Below are 19,344 nucleotides of genomic sequence, written 5' to 3'. Positions count from 1 at the left end.
TATTTGTGAAATAGTTAGATCATCAAGGATTTGAAATGCATGCTATCTGTGAGCAGATAAATAAGTACTCATAGAGATGCAGAGATTATTGTCATAAATACGGGATATCACAATCATGTTGTATGGGATTTAATGCAGGCTCTCAACAGCTTGCAAAGTTGAGAGAGAGAGAATTATAATACATTAAGATGCCTTAACTAACCTTCAGTCTTGAAAACCAATACGTAAAGGTGAAATAAAAGTCAACAGATAAAAAAGTTTTAAATGATAATCTGAATACCCTGGCGCAGAACCATTTTTAGTGAAATCTATAGTCTTAACAGAAGTAGTTCTAGCAACCTCCTTTTAAAAATGAAAGAATGTAATTTACCTAGTCATAGGTTATTAAAAATTGTAGTGCCTTCCTCTCTATCTTCAACATTCCTGAGTCTCTAATAGTTACTACTGCAAATGCTAAGAAGGAAGATACACAATTATTTTATACCAGGAAGTGGATACATATCTAAAAACTTCCTTGAGTAATAAAGTTCATTGATCTGCTCAAATGGATACTTTAGCTTCCTCACATAACCAGACCTGTCAATCATTAAGAGACTCCTGTAGTTCCTTCCAGCTGAGATACCTTCCAAAACCAGGATAATTTTAAACTACTTACTTAAAACTACAGATTGTGTTAAAAATACTTCAAGGACTCTATCCAACAAGACTCAGTAACGTACACTTTCAATTCAAGATAGTGTACTTGCAGGAGTCATTCCTTAAAGTAAATTCAAGAAATTTTGGAGTCCTGGGTGGCACGGGGCACGACACTCAGCCCAGTCCCTGCTGCAGCAGCCCCGGGAGCGGCCAACACCAGCTGCCTGTAGCCGCTGGGCTGCACTATGCCCCGAACCCCGCAGGGCTCTGCCTGTCCCCACTCACCCTAGCTCCTGCTACAACAGCCCTGGGAGTGGCCGATGCCAGCTGCCTGCACCAGGGCACGTGCAGCCCAAGAGTAGAGGTAAGTGGGAACAGGAGGAGCATGGTGCAGCCCAGCGGCTGCAGGCAACTAGCACCAGTGACTCTCACGGCCGCTGCAGCAGGGACTGGGGTGAGTGCCGTGCCCTACACTGCCTGGGGCTCCGTTTGTCCGCACTCACCCCAGTCTGTGCTGGAGCAGCCCCAGAAGCAGCCGACACCACCTGCCTGCATCAGGGCATGGAGCAGTCCAGGAGCTAAGTTGAGTGGGGACAGGCAGAGCCCAGGCACAAAGGGACCGGGGGGGGGGAGAGGGGGGGGACAGCACGGAGCAGCCCAGCAGCTGCAGGCAGCTGGTGCCAGCTGCTCCTGGGGCTGCTGCAGCCGGGGCTGAGGTGAGTGGGGCCATGACCCTTTCCTCTCCCCACACAGACTTACCTGCTTGGGCGGAGGGGTGTCTATGCTGAACAAATAAGAGCGAATTTACCTCACATATAGTGAATTATGGGTCTAAATATGCTCATCGCATAAGAGCAAATTCACATATAAAGAACCCACATAAAATTGAGGGAAACCTGTATTATACTACAGAAACTTGACCTTTTCATTTGGGCACACTTACACATCCACAATGAAACCCAAGGATTCAAAGCTATGTTTCACTGGTTTTAACAGGGTAACTGAACTATGGATTTTATACTAGACAGTAAAATAAAGTCCTGCTTGGCAATATGCATTTAGAGACACATAAGAGCAGTAATCATTTCATCCAAGTATTCATTTTAAGGCTAGTCTTGCCATGGGGTTTCTTCTGCTGACAGAAATGTCCAATGTTATACTGATTAGGCTCCTAGTTGGAGAGCTTCTTTTCCCAGAAAAGTGAAAAATTATCATATAAAAAACTACGAAATAGTGGTGAGGGGTGGGGCCATGACATCCCTCCACCAATCAGCAGCAAGGGGTGGGGCTACCAGGGCCCTTTGGCCAAATCAGCAATAAGGGACAGGCTCACTGCACAAGGGCCAAGAAACTGGCTTCACATGCAGCCCACAAATATCTCCTTTGCTCCCCGCAACTTAGGTAAATCCTTAACTATCAGTTGAGGAAGATAAGGTAGATGAAGTTTTCTTCAAACAGCCAACCGAAGTCTCCCAATCACAGGCCCTGGTTCTCACGAGGGACTTCAATCAACCTGACATTTGCTGGGAAGACAATACAGCAATATGCAGCAATCCAGGGAGTTTCTGGAGAGTGCAACTTCCTGGTGGAAGTATTGGAGAGGCCAACTATGGGTCATGCTCTTCTTGACCTGCTGCTCAAACAGAGATGAACTGGTAGGGAATGTAGAAATGGATGGCAACTTGGGCAAAAGTCAGTATAAGATTCAGGTTCCTGAGGAAAGGAAGGAAGTAGAGCAGCTGAGTAAGGACCCTGCACTTCCAAAAAGCAGATTTTGACTTACGGAAATGATGAGCAGGATCTCCTGGGAGGCCAGTCTGAGGGAGAAGAGCATCCAGGACACCTGGTTGTACTTCAAAAGACACCTTACTGAGGGCGCAAGAATGAACTATCCCAATGCGCAGGAAGATTAACAAGTATGGCAGAAGACCAGCTTGGCTCAGCAGAGAACTCTTCAATGAACTACCACACAAAAAGGAAGCGTACAAGAAGTAGAAACTTAAATTTCTAAGGAGGAGTATAAGCATATCACTCAGGCATGCAGGGATGAAGTCAGGAATGCCAAAGCACAGCTGGAGTCGTGACTAACAAGGGATGTGAAGGGTAACAAGAAGGGTTTCTACAAGTATTTTAGTAATAAGAGGAAGGTCAGGGAAAATGAAGGTCCCTTACTGAATGGGGAAAGAAACCTAATTACAGACGATGCAGAAAAAGGCTGAAGTACTCGATGCCTTTTTACCTCAGTCTTCACAGGCAAGTTCAGCTAATAGGTGACCGTGTGTGGCAGCATAGTTTGGGGAGAAGATGAGCAGCTGACAGTGGTAAAAGAACAGGTTAGGGACTATTTAGAAAAGCTGGACATGTACAAGTCCATAGGTCCAGATATAATGCACTCAAGGGTGCTGAGGAAGCTGGCCAATTTTATTGCAGAGCTTCTGGCCGTTACCTTTGAAAACTCATAGTAAATTGGGAAAGGTCCCATACAACTGAAAAGGGCAAATATATAGTGCCCATCTTTAAAAAAGGGAAGGAGGAAGATCCAGGGAACTACAGACCAGTCAGCCCTACTTCACTGCCTGGAAAAATCATGGAACAGATCCTCAAGGATTCTATTTCTAAGCACATGGAAGAAAAGATGATGATCAGGAACAGACAGCATGGATTCAGCAAGGACAAGTCATGCCTGAACAACCTGACTGCCTTCTATGATAAGATGACTGGTTCTGTGGAAGTGGAGAGACTAGTGGATGTGATATACCTTGACTTTTGCAAGGCTTTTGATACGGTCTCCCACAGCATTCTCACAAGCAAGCTCAGGAAGTACAGGTTGGATGAATGGAAATTAAGGAGGATGGAAAATTGGCTGCATCACTGAGGTTAGAGGGCAGTAGTCAATTGGTCAATATCTAGTTGGCATCCGGTGTCAAGTGGAGTTGGTCCTGGGCCCAGTTTTCTTCAATACCTTCAATGACCTAGAATATGGGATGGAGTACAACCTCAGCAAGTCTGTGGATGACACCAAGCTGGGTGGTGGAGTAGATATGCTGGAGGGTAGGGCTAGGATTCAGAGTGACCTAGATAAACTGGAGGATTTGACCAAAAGAAATCTCATAAATTTCAATAAGGACAAGTCCTCCACTTAGGACACAACAATCCCATGCACAGGTAGAGGCTAGGGAATGACTGGCTGAGCAGCAACTCTGCAGAAAAGGACATGGAAGTTACAGTGAACGATAAGCTGAATATGAGCCAACATCGTGCCCTTGTTGCAAAGAAAGTTAACAGCATAATGGGCTGCATTAGTAGGAGTGTTGCCAGCAGATTGAGGGCAGTGATTCTTCCCCTTTATTCAGCACTGGTGAAGACACATCTGGAGTACTGTGTCCAGTTTTGGGCCCCTCACTACAGAAAGGATGTGGATAAATTGGAGATAGTCCAGTGGAGGGCAACAATAATGGTTAGAAGGCTGGGGCACATGATCTATGAGGGGAGGCTGAGGGAATTGACTTAAGTCTTCTCTTCTCCAGAGTAAGTAAGAGAGAATTTAATAGTAGTCTTCAACTACATGAAGGGTTGTTATGAAGAGGATAGAGCTAAACTGTTCTCAGTGGTGGCATGACAGAGCAAGGAGAAATGGTCTCAGGTTGCAGCAAGGGAAGTCTAGCTATTAGGAAAAATTGTCTCCCTAGGAGGATAGTAAAGCACTGGAACAGGTTACTCAGAGAAGTTGTGGAATCTGCAGTTAAAGGTTTTTAAGGCTCTGCTAAACGAAGTCTGAGCTAGGCTAACAGAATTTGGGACAGTCCTGCTTTGAGTAGGGGTTTGAACTACATCACCTTATGAGGTCCCAATCCAACCTGAATTTTCCATGACCCTATGAATGGTCTGGGCATGTGAAGCCAAGGATAACTGCCCCATTTACCTACATGAAAAGAGATTTAAAATCTTCTTTGTCTGTTTTCAAGAGAGAAGTCCAGAGTCAAACTGCAATAGAGACTCAGAACAATAATCTCAGCATCAGGACATAGTGATCTGCTACAGCAGCTGGAAAGGACAGCCAATACCTCTCCAGGCTTTTGAGTTTGACAGGAAAAACCTCTATTGCCCTTACTGAAGGTGCATGAGAAAGGATATACAGCTAGAGTTCTTTTAGATCAGCAGTGCTCAAACGTATAGCCCCATATGCTAGAGCCTATGGGTGGGGTCAGTCCACAAGCTGGATCCACCATGGGGTTGGTGTGCAGCAGTGGCTCATGGATGCAATCTGGTGTGCCAGCGGAGCTTCATGCTGGATCCAGCTATGAAGTAACCCTCCTCCACTGGATTGAACCACAAGAGATCCCACCCACCAGTGTGATCCAGCATGCAAAGTTATGTCATCTGGCCCATGGGACTCTGTGGATCTGGGTTTTTGGAGGCAGGGAAGCAGTGGCAGCATTATAGTGTTGTGGTTTTGGAAGCCATAGCAATTAATACTGCCGCCGCTCCTCCACTACAAAATTCCTAGACTTGTGGTAAGCCTCATGGACTGGATGACACAGCCTCATGCGTTGGATCACACGGGCGGGCCGGAGCTTCTGCACAACTGGCTTAGGTCAGTTACATATACATAGTTTCACAACATTCAGTACATTGCTCCCCAAAAGATCTGGTTCTGCTTCCCAGCTGAAGCCTTGTAAAGCACTGATCTGAGGATCTTAACAAAAAACAAACAGAAAACTTTATTTTGGAGGAAAGATCACTAGCTTCCTATTCAAGTTTCTTCACAAACCATAAACCCAGGTCCTCCAGAAGAGAAATACATAATGGTTAAATTCAGGAAGATCTGTTCTTCCACCTCCTGATCTGTTACTAAGAATTCCCTACAATTGTCACCATGAACAAGTTGGTTAAGCAAATAAGGAGTTTTTCCATTTGTGTAAATTCAGTTATAACACGGATGAACTCTTGAAAGTGGCACATATCTTAAGCAATCAGAAATGTCCAAACCGAAACAAATTAGTACACAGCTGCCCACTATTTCAGACAGTAAACTGTTAAAGGAAAAATAAAGTATCTCCCACAAAATAGTACCAACAAAAAACCCCAACTTCTTGTCCAAACTAAGAAGACAGAGACATGGAGATTGAAGGTCAAAGTATGCACTGACACCAAAAAACAGGAAAAAAAAATAAAAAAAATCAATGTTCGCTTTAGGGCTACCAGATATGAAAGATGCCATGGCAACCCAAACTATTTAAACATACTCAAGTTAGAACAGATCAAGATAAAGAATCCAACTTAGTATTGAAAACAGGATAAAAGGCGTGAAGGGCCCATAGCAAAGATGTAACCCAAGGAACTTACTATGATTTGAGACCATTGCTACCTTTTAAGATATTTAAAAAAAGATAAAATGAGATTCAACTAGCTACAATTTTTTAACCTAAAAAATGAGTTTCCCTTCACCCTGATTCTTATTTTTCAAGTATCAGTTTTCTGCAAGCATCTCTATAGTGAATGTTTTTTCACAGGCTTTATTTTTCTTTCTTAGCATTCAGGTCTTGCTAAACTGGAAGAAGAAAAGACTTGCATCCTACTAGTTTTTTAACTCTTCTGATCTTCAACTGTGCAGGTTCAAAATTTGGTATCTCTCTCATAATTACCTCTCATGTAGGTCTCTCTCACACAGACACGCACAAACAATAATCCTTTCTGACAAGAACTGTATGTTTCTTCATATTGGAAGTCAATGAGAGTCTGATGAACTAGAGAAATTCACTTAGTTTAAACAGCAAGTTAGAGATCAAGCTAATAATTTAACCAACTCCCAGTACTCTACTCTATATACACTATGTGCAATGTAGTTCTAGCCTACAAGAAAAAGAATTTCTTATGATCTAGATCACTTTGAGAAACTCACCTTTCCCTTCTGGTTTAAAGGTTCGATAGTTAAGGTGTCAGGGCCAATATCCACAATTGTGCCCATCTGAAACCCATCAGTTGGGTGAGGAGCCCAAACAGGTTTTCCATCCTCCATTGTTGGGAGCTATCCGCTACTTGCTGTAAAAAAGAGAGAGAGATATTATATACATATGCAAACTTTATTTTGCTTAATCATCTTTATTTTACATGTTTATTAGAAAGTCTGATTTCTACTATTAAATACTTACAACTATACCTTTTTTAGTAGAGAACTCTGACCTTTATTAAATGAAACACTCACTGAATTAAAATAGGTATTTTGCCAATATAAGGACTTTCTAAATAGGCGCAATCCCATAATTTAAATATAGCTCAAATATTTTAAGAACCCAATTTTAGCATATGTGCTACAAGGCAGATATTTTGACTTCAAAGAATCTGACAAGCAGGCAAGCTCAGTGGAAGTTTTTTCTTCCACCTCAAACATCCGTTCACATGTTCAAGACATATTTTGTCACCTCTCCTATTCTCAGGTTTCTAAAAATCTTTATACATATGATGTATATCCTTGTTGCAAGTCAAGAAAGATTAAACTGGCAACACTTCATATTAAGAAAAGCCTAAAAAGGTACAAAGTTTCTTCTAAAGAGGAATAATTCCCAAAATTTCACCTTTCCTAAGTTCATAGGCCAGTGGAACTACAGTATAATGACTGTAATATTCAGTGACAGGTATCAATTATTTGGTTTCTGTATAAGGAAGAAAACTTCTGTGTGAACTGCTCTCTTCGCTGCTTTCCTTCAAAAACTCAAGGCATAGGTAGATTAACGCACGGGCCAGCTGGGGGGGCAGGGGCAGCCTGGTACAAATGAAACTGGCAGCCAGGCCAGACTGGGCATCTATGATGCAGCATCCTGTGGCTGCCAGGTACGGGTGGGGCACGGGGTGTGACCACACCAAAGCCTTGGAAGCAGCTGGAGTCGGAGGCGACAGGGACTGGAACCAGGTGCGTTGTGTGGCCAGGACCTTGTAGCCCCAGTTCAGCTAGGACCTGGCCCAGCCCAGCCACGATCCTGCGTGTTTGCTGGGCACCGCTGCAACCAGACTGCACCACAGCAGGGAAAGGGGCTGCCACCAGAGCTTGGTCCACACTTTACACATCAAGCAGTTCTACACCTCTAGCACTGCCTGGCGACAGGGCAATGTTGTGAGGGGTCCTGTGCAACTGGTCCCAGGCTCTGGCTACAGTGCGGACCTGCAGGCAGGGGTGGCCACAGCTCCTGCCCCAGGCCTAGCGGGGCAGCGCATCCCACTCTGGCCCCTGCTCCTGCTGCACCAGCCAGAGACAGAGCCCACAGCTACGGGGCAAGGCACGAGTCAGGGGTGGTCCCAATGAATCTTAATCCACACCTGGCTGAGCAAGGGACTATATTCTTTTCAAGTGTTACTCAGTTCTAAACCCAATCTCAGTTTAGTTACTGCAATATCCCCTTTTTAAATGTCTTAGAAACAAAATCTCCACAGACAACTATTAAAGAAGAGCAATATTTTCGTTTTTAATTATACTCAATTTTTGCAATTCTAAGTGTTCTTAAGGAACAAGCAATACAGAAAGTTTTGTCATTTTGCACAAGTCAGGTTTTCTGGTTTCTACATCTAGAAGACATATAGGCTAACTACGCCTATCAGGTATTACAGTACTGCTCAAAATGTGCAAAACAGGCATAAAAAACAGGAGAGAGACCCTTCTCCAAATAACTGGAGATACAGAGTAGACAGAAAAGGGAAGCAACATACATACAAAGTTATGGTGCTCTAGTTATGCTAGTTACATTCATACTTTGTCTTTCTTCCATGCACAAATATGCAATTGCCCTCTACCCCAAGCATTTTTACTTCCTTACCCTGCCTCTCAGTTCCCTTTTATCTGTTCCCCCCTGTCAAGGCAGATTACAAAACACCTCTTCTTATTTAGTAGTTATTTCTCTTCAGTGTTTCTCTAGTACAGACTTTGTAAGATCACACTGGACTGAAAAAAAAGACTAACATATCAGTGAAAGGGTCACTGTGGACCCTAGTACCGGAAAAGAATTTTCCAGGAACTCTTGACAACTCCCACAGTCTGGTCCAAGATGTCATGCATTAAAGGTAGGCCCTCTTCTAGCCTCCTCCCAGGAATAGAGAAAGACTGGAACAAAAGCCAGCTATATACTGGAACTGGTGTGCAAATGTTCACAACCTTGATATTTAGCTTTACCTCCAGTATAAATTACTGTCCTGTAAGCAAACGTTGTCTTCTGTTACAGATCTTAAAACAAGCAACTCCAAAAAAAAATTTTAATATGATGGCCAGACATTTTTAAAGTGCAGTTAAATTCTGAAATAAGTTAGGAAAACAGGCTATTTTAATTTTTATCATTTATTTCGTGTTAAAATTGTTCAGCTCACATGCAAAAATGAAGTGATTTTCCACCCTGGGGGAAAAAAAGTGAATATTTCTAACAGCTAGAGCTAAAAACTAGACTTAGAATCTGAAAGCCAAGCCATGTTCTACCTGGATTCTAATAAATACAATGATCTTATATTAGAATATAATGAGATGACTCTACAAAGAAAAAAGTTGATCTCTTGGTTATGTCTGGTGCAATTCTGGCATGCAAAAGCAAAATTGCTCTTGCTCATTTCTGTGGCGCTTCTGCATGGCTGATCACAGTGAAAGCAGCAGTATTTTTCAAACTGTTCTACTCCAGCAGATATAGCTGAATACACACAGGAAAAAAATTGCAGAGTAAGTTGGTCCTGTTTATACATAATCATTCCTGAAAGCAGAACTGCAATTTAAAATAATTTTACCCTTGAAAAACTAGCATTAGAGTGTGTTTTGAACAGATTAGAACCATGTAATCTCAAAAGGATTACATCATCTCTAAAAATTTGACAGTCCTAAAATGTGTGCAAGGGAATGGCTCTGGAGTAAAAAATAAAGAAATGGAAGTTGTCAGCATACCTTTTAAGAATGTACTTAAACGTAAGAGAAACTTCACATATTTTTCGCCCCACGATCAGGGTCTAAGTCTCCTGTATCTTACACAGCTTCAGAAAAATTTATGTTTACTCGAATGCTTCAACTGCATTCCGTGAAGTTAACAATACCCGATTATCCTGGTCATGTGGTGTCAGCAACATACAGTAAAACCCTTTAGAACAACATTTGCATTCACTCAGACTTGGCTCTTGGCCACAATTTTTCCCTCCCAATTCTGAAATCTGATCAGATAGACCATAGTTGCTCTTGACCTCAGAGTGCAACTGTTCTCATAAAAGTAGTTGCTAAAAATTTTAAGCTTATTTTGGGGCACGGTCAGACCTCCTTTTCCATAAGCCTATCATTTTCTTGTAAAATGCTTGCTTAGGCTGAGATTTAAACAATATGTCATACAACCACTAAAACCAAAGAAAAGCATTTTGTTATGAGGAACACTGCCAGCAATCCAGATGCAACTATGTTGCACATCCATAACCTCCTGAAATTAGTCTCTCTTACTGCCAGGATTTGTACATAAAAAGTTAGGCTTCTACTGAATTGGTTCTGCTTCAATTTTAAATCTAGTCCCTTAAATTAGAATTGCCAGTCTTTGATTTAATGTTTATTCACTTTTGTCCTTTCATATACTCTGAAGGCGTCATGCCTCACTGGTCATTTAAAGGGCAAGAAAGTTCTCTGAGGTCTCAAATCCTCTTTAAAAAACTCCATTGTATTTGAGAGAAAGGTGAGCTCAGCCACCATGAAAATCACACTCACAAATACTTGAGTTTGTAAAGTGACAGAAAGACTCCACATAAGTTGTTATACATCTGTCACTTGGGTGATGAATATTTGATCTAATTATGAGTGCAGTTATTAAAAGTTTCTTCTGTCTTAAGGAACAGCATGAAATTAAATTTTGACATTATTGTATCTTGAACACTTCCAATACGTCTGCACCTATTCAGAGTCTAGATATAAATTTGTATTTTTCTAGCCTGTACCGGAGAACAGGATAAAGTTTTATTTAACAATAAAAAGGTTACTGTCCAGACTATGAATATGGAAACATGAAAGTTGTATTCAACATACACAAGGAAGGAAAAGCTATATTTAAGAAGGAACACTGTCATTGTTGTCAAATGGTGTTTCCCATTTAAAAACTGGTCTCTGCTATTGTTTTGTTCCGAGTTGCCTATAGAATTATTAGGACCAGTACTAGTGATTATTAGGATACCAATGATTTTCCCACACACAACCTTTCTCAATTTATTTTATTTATTTGACAAATCTAATATACAGTCAGTTTCGCCCTTTTGCTAATGATGGTGTTTCCTTTGCAAGCATTGCAAAGCATATTGTAAATGCAGTAGCAGAGCTCAAACTAAAAGCAAATCCCAGGTGATGAAAGGGACAACTTAGCATGCCTGGCCTTTTTTAAGACCTTTTTAAAATAAGAGGCACAGGAAAATTAAATACCTTTTCAATGATCCTCTTTAATCTCTGAACATACTGTTTTTGGTTTGAAAACCAAATCAGACCAAAACAAGCAAAGACGACAAGATACCAAAAAAAAAAAAAAGGGAATAACATTTTCATTTTACACGTTGGTTTTGATACAATCACTAATTCCTGCTAACTACCAATGACCATCAGTGAATGATGTAATTATTTTGAGAGGCATAAGACATAGGGGGGGAAAAAGTCCCTTTAGGTAAAAATAGTCACTTGAAAAGTAACAGTATTTTTAGTACAGTCTACCACTTCCATGCAAAGATTTAATTAAACTGATCTTAAAAAAAAAAAAAAAAGTCAATCGATATTTATAATATATTGAATATAAAGTATTTAAGAGTCTCTTGAGTGAAAGAGATTACACCATCATGTGAGATGGCTACATCATTTTTACGCTACCATTATACAATCATAACATTCATGAAGAGTTAAAACTGACTCTAAAAATAAAAATGTCACATTTTAAACTCACTCCTGATTCCTTTAATTCTCTCAGCAACTGCTCTGCCCAGCTGATAGAAAACTGCAAAATAGAGTGTTACAATTACTAACCTGGTTAACACAAGTCTGAGGTAGACACTCATGTGTGAAGCAATCTATGGACTATCAGTTTACTATAGCAAGGCACTGTACTGATTGCTAATTAAACCAGCTGAAAAATAAAACTGGTCTGGCTGCACTAAAGAACAGATGGAATCCCATCACAATGACAGCATCCAAAGAGACAAACCAGCAGGCATATATGAAGTAGTGATTGAACAGAGCAAAGGGGTAATTACATGGTTTAGGTTCTGCTGAAAAACAACCTACCTTACACACAGGTTATTAAGACTTTCTAAAATTTTGCAATTTTTAAGAATGATTAGCATATTCCAGTGCTTTGGAAAAGGAACCTGGCACTCTGCAAGTTATGCTAAAATGGGGAAAATAGGATAATTAATAGTAATAAACGTCAGTCAGTTAAGTTCCTCTTTTTTCCACCCTTGTTCGTTATTTAACTGAGATCCAAGGCCCGAATTCTTCCCAACAGCTTCAGGCATGTTGAATTAAAAAAAAATCAATTTCAATATAACAGTGATGAACTTAAAACATAACAGTATTCCCTATGTCATTTAATTGGGTATTAAAGCCAATGAAATGTTATAACTCGCTTACAATATAAGTTACTAAAGAACTTACTATAGTACCTATCTGAGTTATAGAAGGTATTAAAAGGGAAGAGGGGAAAGTTAGAGCTTTATACAGCTAAGTTAAGTCAGATGGAAGCTTTTGGCAGTTCTGGAAATAAGAGATGGTTTGGGACAAGCATCTTTTTAAACAACATTCTGTGAAACAGTACTGAAATTTAAATTGTCACTATATTTCAGTTACACAGAACAATTCCAAGCTTTCATTTAAGGGTGTAAGCCCATACTGGGTTTTGTCATGACCCAAAGGTCTGATTTTTTTGTGTGTGTGCTTCGGCACTAAGAATTATCCCCGTGGGTATACAACTTCATTGCGCGGAGGAGTTCTGCTGCGCAGAGAACCCGCATGCAGGGAAGTGTTCCCGCCACTTTGCAGGGATCTTTGCAGGGTGCATTTCCTTTGCAACACAGAAATGCACGGTGCAAAGGTTTCCCGCTCGTCGTATGCAAATTCGTGCCCCGCAATTGGCTAGTTCTAAATTATTCACACGTGGCGGCTAGCGATTGGCCTGCTAGCCGTATAAGAGGCTTGAGCAGTTTCCGCCCAAGCCGAAGAGGACTCCGCACCCATCTCGTGGGGACTCTGGGTGTGCGCGGCAGGGTAATAGAAACCCTGTGTGTCGCTCAGAGGAGTTTGGCGGCCTGATCCACCGCCCACCTCTTCCCGTCTTCGAACGGAGCCTGCTATAAGACGTAACGACGAGTTTAATGCGCGCTTGTCCTGGACATCCAGAGTTTGTCGTGTTCTGTCTGCGTGGAGCCTTGCAACCTCCACGTGTGTTCATGTTTTTTGTTGTAACCACAACTCAAGCAAGTTCTCAGCCTATACCACGACCATCTCGGTGTAAGTAAAATAATCTTAAAATCAACCGTTACGTGTCTGTGTCTAATTCTAGCTCGGCGCCCGCCCTCTCCGACCCGGCCTGCCCGGGCTGCTGGCCACAGTCCGCGTGCAGAGCGACGTAAGCGACCCGGGGTCAGACCCGGCGCGCACAGGTTTGTTCACACTTAGAATGTGTTCTTGAAAATACTTTTTAATGCAAATACTGGAGTGTTGTTGTAGCAACAAAGATGGTCCATGCCCTGTACGGTTGGTCCAATAAAAGATACTACCAAACCCTCTTGCCTCTTGTACTTTTTACAGTCACACACCAATATTTTTTTTCTGTGTTGAACAGTTAGTCACTGAATTTCTAAAATGCTTTCAAAGTTATTCCTTTGTTGTTATTCATCCAACAACCACCTTCTTTATGCTCTTAAAAAGTTTCATTAAGTGAAACTAGTTTCACAAACTACCAGGAGTAGTGCATCCATTCTGGTGCATTGTAATTTAAGACAAACATGGGCAAATTAGAAAGAGTCCAGCAGACAGCAGCAAAAATAACAAGAAGCCTGAGGAACAAGACTGAAGAAAAAAAAGGTAGGAAGAACGGGGATTATTTATTCTGGAGATGAAGAAAACTGAGAGGGATCTATTAACAGTCATTGAATACAGAAAGGGTGACTACAAGGAGGATAGCAACAAACTCTTATTCTCTGTGGGTACACGGGACAAGACAAGAAGTAACAGTCCAAAAACTGCAACAAGGGAAATTTAGGTTCTATATCAGGAAGAACTTTCCATCTATGAGGGTGGTTAAATATTAGGATAGATTATCTAGAATGGCTGTGGGGTTACCCTCCTGGGAAGTTAAGACAATACTTGCCTAGGCTGGTACAGACAGGAATGATCCTGCCTTGAGTGGGGGGGGGGGGGGGGGGTGGACTAGATGGCCTCTTGAGGTCCTTTCAAGCCCTAATTTTCTATAGTTCTATGTTATAAAACATTTATCAATCAATCCTTGCATGCTCAAAACAAATGAGAAAATTTTAATTAAGTTGCATCAAATATTATGACTCAAGTTTAATGAGTTTCAAACAAAGCTCACAGTTCATTAGTGCAAGACATCACTGTCTTCTGCACTGGAACACTTCATAATTAGGCTACAACTGTCAGAAGAAAAAGCAGATCTAAATACAAGGATGGGAAGTAGTTTGCTGTTTCATTACACACAGAGAATGGTCTCTGGAAATCAGGAAGGATCAAAGCTTGGTCACATATACATCAAAAGTAGATGTTTTAAAACTCTATTTTACCCTGTTGTATAAAGCCAAAACGATTATTCAAGTTTTTCAAATATATCTAGGTTTTACTAAATCTAACAACAGTAAGAAATGTCTGTGCATCTTGTTTTAACAACTTTACTTCAAATTAAACATTCCCCTAAAATCCAAACACAATGGTACTTGCTTGCTACAATATTGATAAACAAAAGGAGAACAGTTTATTTTCAGGTTCCAAGCATAAGTGTGTAAAGTTCATTTGATGTTAAATGCACAGGGTTGGGGGGGTGGGGGGGGTTCTTCTCAATAAGTCAATTTCCACTTTTGTGTGTGAGGGTCTTTGACACAACATGGAAAATGCAGCCATTCTAAGAAACAGAAAAGGTAAGATGATAAAAGCCACTAAATGTTTCAGAGGTATAAGAGTGTACACACACACACACACACACACCTGCTTTAATATTTCTTTTTAAAAACAAATAGATTGGCAATTTGCTGCCAAAGACCTTCAGAATTTACAAGAGGAAAAAAAATATACAAATTAACCAGACCCAAGAAAAATCTGATACTTAAAAAAAATTTTAAAAGAAAAGAAAGAAAGAAGAAATGAAGGAATGAATGAATGAAAAGAGAGCTGCACAGAGAAAACTGAAGAGTGGAGCAGTTGTCAAGTTGCAGAGCTTATGTTAAAAAAAACAAATAAGCAAACAAACCAAGAAATACAGATGCCCACAATCCAAACTTGTGAACATCGTGAAAGAAGTGTGTTAAGAAGGTTCTTGAGTGAGCAAAAAGGTCTTCTATTACCAGCTGCCCAAGTAACCACCATTACATGGATAGGGGTCAGAGCTGAAAGAACAACAGGGATGAGAGAGGTAAACAAGTAGGCTGTAGAAAACAGCATGACTGACAGAGTGAAAAGCTGCAATGACAGAGAAACAAAGTCTAAAATGTAGGCCGGGACAAATTTGTTTACAGGCCTGAAAGATGACTTGGAGCAATTTTTTGTTCACTTACCAGGGTTACCATTCAGGATAATGCTATACATTTCATCTTCCCTTTCTTTCCTGTACCACCTAAGGGTGGTATGTGAAAGTGGGGGAAAGGAGGAAGTTTTAAAGGATATATGAAGTTTTGTCATGGGAAACAGAGTTCTACATTCTGTCTGGCTTACTGGTAGTGGATTATAGTAAATTTCACTAGTGCATTTGTGATTTTTTTTAGAATCAAAAAAGTTCAAGCATACAGAACATATTTTGATAGAGATTTTTTAAACAGTTATACAAGTCTAACTGATTAACTGAGGCAAGTCATCTTTTGTTGTCAACAGAAAAGTGATTTAGTTCTTAGTGTCTATAGTATTTAGATCTTCTAAAAGAAAATGCAGCCAAAACTTGCTAAAAACTGTTGTTACATTTTATCAGGAAGGTCAAACATCACCAAAAGACAATGACTCGCTTTTGCTAAATAACTGGAATTGCTGTTCATGACAAGAGTGAAGGATTTTCCATGTAATTGAAGTTTGCTAAAGCAGGCTGCCAGAATGAACTGTTTAATGAAAGCTGCATTACATTCCTTGCACTAAGCATCTTTATACTTTACATTTACTAGGGTGTGTGCGAAGCAGGCCTGATGCAGGGAACTGTGATTTGGTTCACTGTCTTAATTTGATTCAGCCAAATCTAAACCTGAAGATTCAATTCTGATTTGGAGAATCAGCAATTCGGCCAAAGACATAGCTTTATCCGTTTTTTCTATGTACCTCGAGGTACCAGGCGCGGCTTGTGAACGCTGAGATGCTGGGGCAGGTGGAGCGTCCCACAGAAGCACAGGGAGTTCCCCCGTGTGCTTGGCAGCGGACCGAGAAGTGGACCAGAAGTATTTCCGGTCCACTTCCAGGTCCGCTGCCAAGTGTGCGGGGAACGGCACCCCTGCGCTTCTCCAGCTCAGCAATCGGCTGCAGGGGGACCCCAAGTGCCCCCCAGGAGGCACCAGTCGCTGAGCCAGGGGCTTCTGGTCCACTTCCACGTCTATCGCCGAAAATGTGGGGGAACCTGTGGGACACTCCTTCCGCCCCAGCATCTCAGCGTTCACAAGCTGCACCTAGTACCTCGAGGTACATAGAAAAATAAATAAATAAAATAAAGCTAAATCGTTGAAACTCTCTGAATCGAATTAGAGGCTTCCGATTCAATTTGGAAAGATTAATGGGTTTCCTGATTTGATTTGGATTCGGAGATTTGGCCACTGAATCAAGCCAAATTGCCTCCAAATTGAATCAGCGACCGAAGCTTCACCCAGCCCTAGTATTTACACCTTTAAACCTTAGTATTATTCTCTTTCAGCAAAATGTAAAAACGCTAAACGAAACAGGGTGAAGAATATTTGGGGGGAGAGGCAGGGGATGCAAAGGCACTGGAGAGGCAGGAAGCCAGCCCCAACCCACAGTTAGGGCCAAAGAGCCACAGTAGCTGCCTGCCTCTCCGCCACCTCATACTCAGTTCCAAGAGGCCGGGATTCTCCCCCTGCCCCCCAACATTAAATGGGTTAAAAACCTCATCTTGGAATCAAGTAAATTCAGTAGTAACATTAATCTTCAACAAATCTAGACAGGAGGGCTGCATCTACACGAGCATGGATGTTTGATTCCCTGGGGACAACTAGTGGTGGCGGCACAAGTTGTGCCGCCACCACTAGTTGTGCCTGGGGAATGCCTGTGCCATACGCCCTCTGGCACAAGGCAGGTTACCCTGGGTGGGGTAGAGAAGGCTGGGGCTGGCCCCAGCAGCCTTATCTGGGGTTCTGGGGGCCTCCTGGGGCTGCAGCAGAAGCAATCCTGCTGCCCAGATCCTGGCTGGCAGCCCGAGTGTCGCTCTGGCCAGCCAGGCTCTAGTTTTGAGCAGCACACACTGTCCCCACATGCATGGCTCCACTTTTTATTTGTGCAGGTTTTTTTGACCCCTGGATGTCCAAGGGTAAAAAAAAACAGCCAAAAAACAAAAACCCTGTGCTGCTCCCTTGCATCGGAAAACAGCTGAATGTGCAGTATGTGGCACCTCAGACGCATCTGCGGCGCCACATACCGCATGGCTGCACTCCTCTGGATGTGGCCTAGGAGTCTAACATTTAAATTAAAAAGAACGGCTAGTTAGTTAGCTAGCTAGCCAGTGTCATGGATGGTACTTTGTAAAAAAATAGCAGCATCTCAGAAGACACAACTACCTCTCAGCAAAAGGAGAACCGAGATGGCAAATATGCTACAGTCTGAGATATTGCTCAAATGTAACAGAAATACTTCAGAATTTGGAACTCTAACCAGGATGAAGGCAATAAATGACATATAGCAAGTCATTAAAAGGAATCTGAGAGGGTCAAGGTTGAATTCAAAGAGCAAATAATAAAAAGGTAAGGTATAAACACAAAAGGCAACTCCTTACTATACCAAAACAAAAAAGCTTGGGTAAGAATAGGTGAGTCATGCTCTATCACCTGAACTTGAAAAGGCAGGAACTAAAGAGTGACAAGGAATTACATCAGTCTTCCAAGGAGGTGGAACCAGGTAAAACATTTTAAAACATCACTGGCCTTGTCCCCATTGAGAACACAGTTTAGCCTCACATTAGTTAGTTTGCTCTGCTTGTGTTTTCTAACATGACATGTATTTTTACTGTTGAACCAAAAGAAAAGTGTGGTAAATGCTTCTTTAAGAACTAGAATCTCCCTCCATCTGAATCAGACTCTTAGTCTCTCTGGGAGGTAACTTTTAATTGTCCACACCTATTTGTGTTACAGATATAACACTGTACAATTACTAATACTAGTTTCCTCACCTGACACACCCTATTGCCCTGTCACTCCTTATGTTCAGGGGATTTAATGCAGGAACTCATTTGTTTACTTTCTTTTAAAAGTACACGGCAATCTATTTCTGTGGTCATTCTACCAAATGCAATACACTGCAAATTGCACAATCAACTCATACCTCCCTTACACTAGAAACTCTGGCTTCAATAGAGCACGTGGGGAACCGGATTCCACAAGAGCTCCCATGTGACAGAAAACCTGCACAGAATCACCAAACATTTAAATGAGGTACTATTAAGTTGTACCCAACCCATACTTAATACTTGGGTATTCCCAAGTATACCTATCAGTTGTTCCAATCACCTGAAATGCAGCAGTTGCACAAGAGGATAAGCACTTATTCTGATAGCCAAGGACAAGTCCTTTAGTGTTTTACAGATCAATGTCAATACTTAGAACTGCACATGGAAGAAAAGGCATCTATCCTGGGTTTTACGTAATTCATTCTTCTTACACGTACCACTATAAGCATGCAGCAAGTCATTCTAGGCCAGTTTTAGTTTAACATCTTGAAAGAGCTGTTTCATTTAGAAGGCAGTCATATAATTAATGATGAAGATTAAAAATCCATGCCCAGGAAAAAATGGAAGTACTCTGTCAGATGCAAAATAAAAATGGCACCTTAAAATATCTGGGAATTCACAAGTGATTTGTGATTTATCCAAAAGCACTCCCCATATTATCAGCTTATCTGAAAATTAACTGAAAATGAAGCTTTCAATAGCTGATACTAATACCATGTCCTACCCTTCAATTATATCCCTTACCTTATTTATCTTGTGTAGACTGAACTTCCGCCTGCAAACACTCACTCATATCCCTATCTTTGTTAAACACTAAAGAAAAAATAATAATTTGCACCAGCTGAGACAGGTTTCAGAAAAGATTCTACAGTCTTTCTACATTTGGACTGCGTAGCCCTCAATGTAAATGAAAACAGCTGTCTCTCTGAAATCAATTTAAGAAAAATTATATAGGAGAGATCCTCAGAAAGACTTAAATACAAAATCCACTTGGGGCAGCTATGAATGCTCAAGCCAGCCCAGAAGAGTTTAATTTAAATCTCTCAAGGTTGGGCACCTGCTTTCAATAAAGCCAGATTTTTGGCAA

At 41.3% G+C, this 19,344-nt stretch overlaps 1 protein-coding gene across 4 annotated transcripts in view; it reads right to left on the bottom strand.

Annotated features, from left to right (window-relative positions):
* The window catches only part of MYO6 (myosin VI), a 184,881-nt gene that overhangs the window by 135,299 nt on the left and 30,238 nt on the right, over positions 1–19,344 (bottom strand). For all 4 annotated transcript variants that reach the window (XM_019496841.2, XM_019496843.2, XM_019496844.2 and 1 more), the window contains exon 2: positions 6,539–6,678. In XM_019496841.2, coding sequence (XP_019352386.1) covers positions 6,539–6,655 — 117 coding nt within the window. In that variant the 5' untranslated portion in view covers positions 6,656–6,678. The remainder of the gene's footprint in view (positions 1–6,538; positions 6,679–19,344) is intronic.

The sequence above is a fragment of the Alligator mississippiensis genome, chromosome 1 (assembly GCF_030867095.1).
Source record: "Alligator mississippiensis isolate rAllMis1 chromosome 1, rAllMis1, whole genome shotgun sequence".
Lineage (NCBI taxonomy): Eukaryota > Metazoa > Chordata > Crocodylia > Alligatoridae > Alligator > Alligator mississippiensis.
The sequence above is the reverse complement of the archived record's forward strand: the minus strand, read 5'-3'. Positions and strand labels throughout refer to the sequence as shown.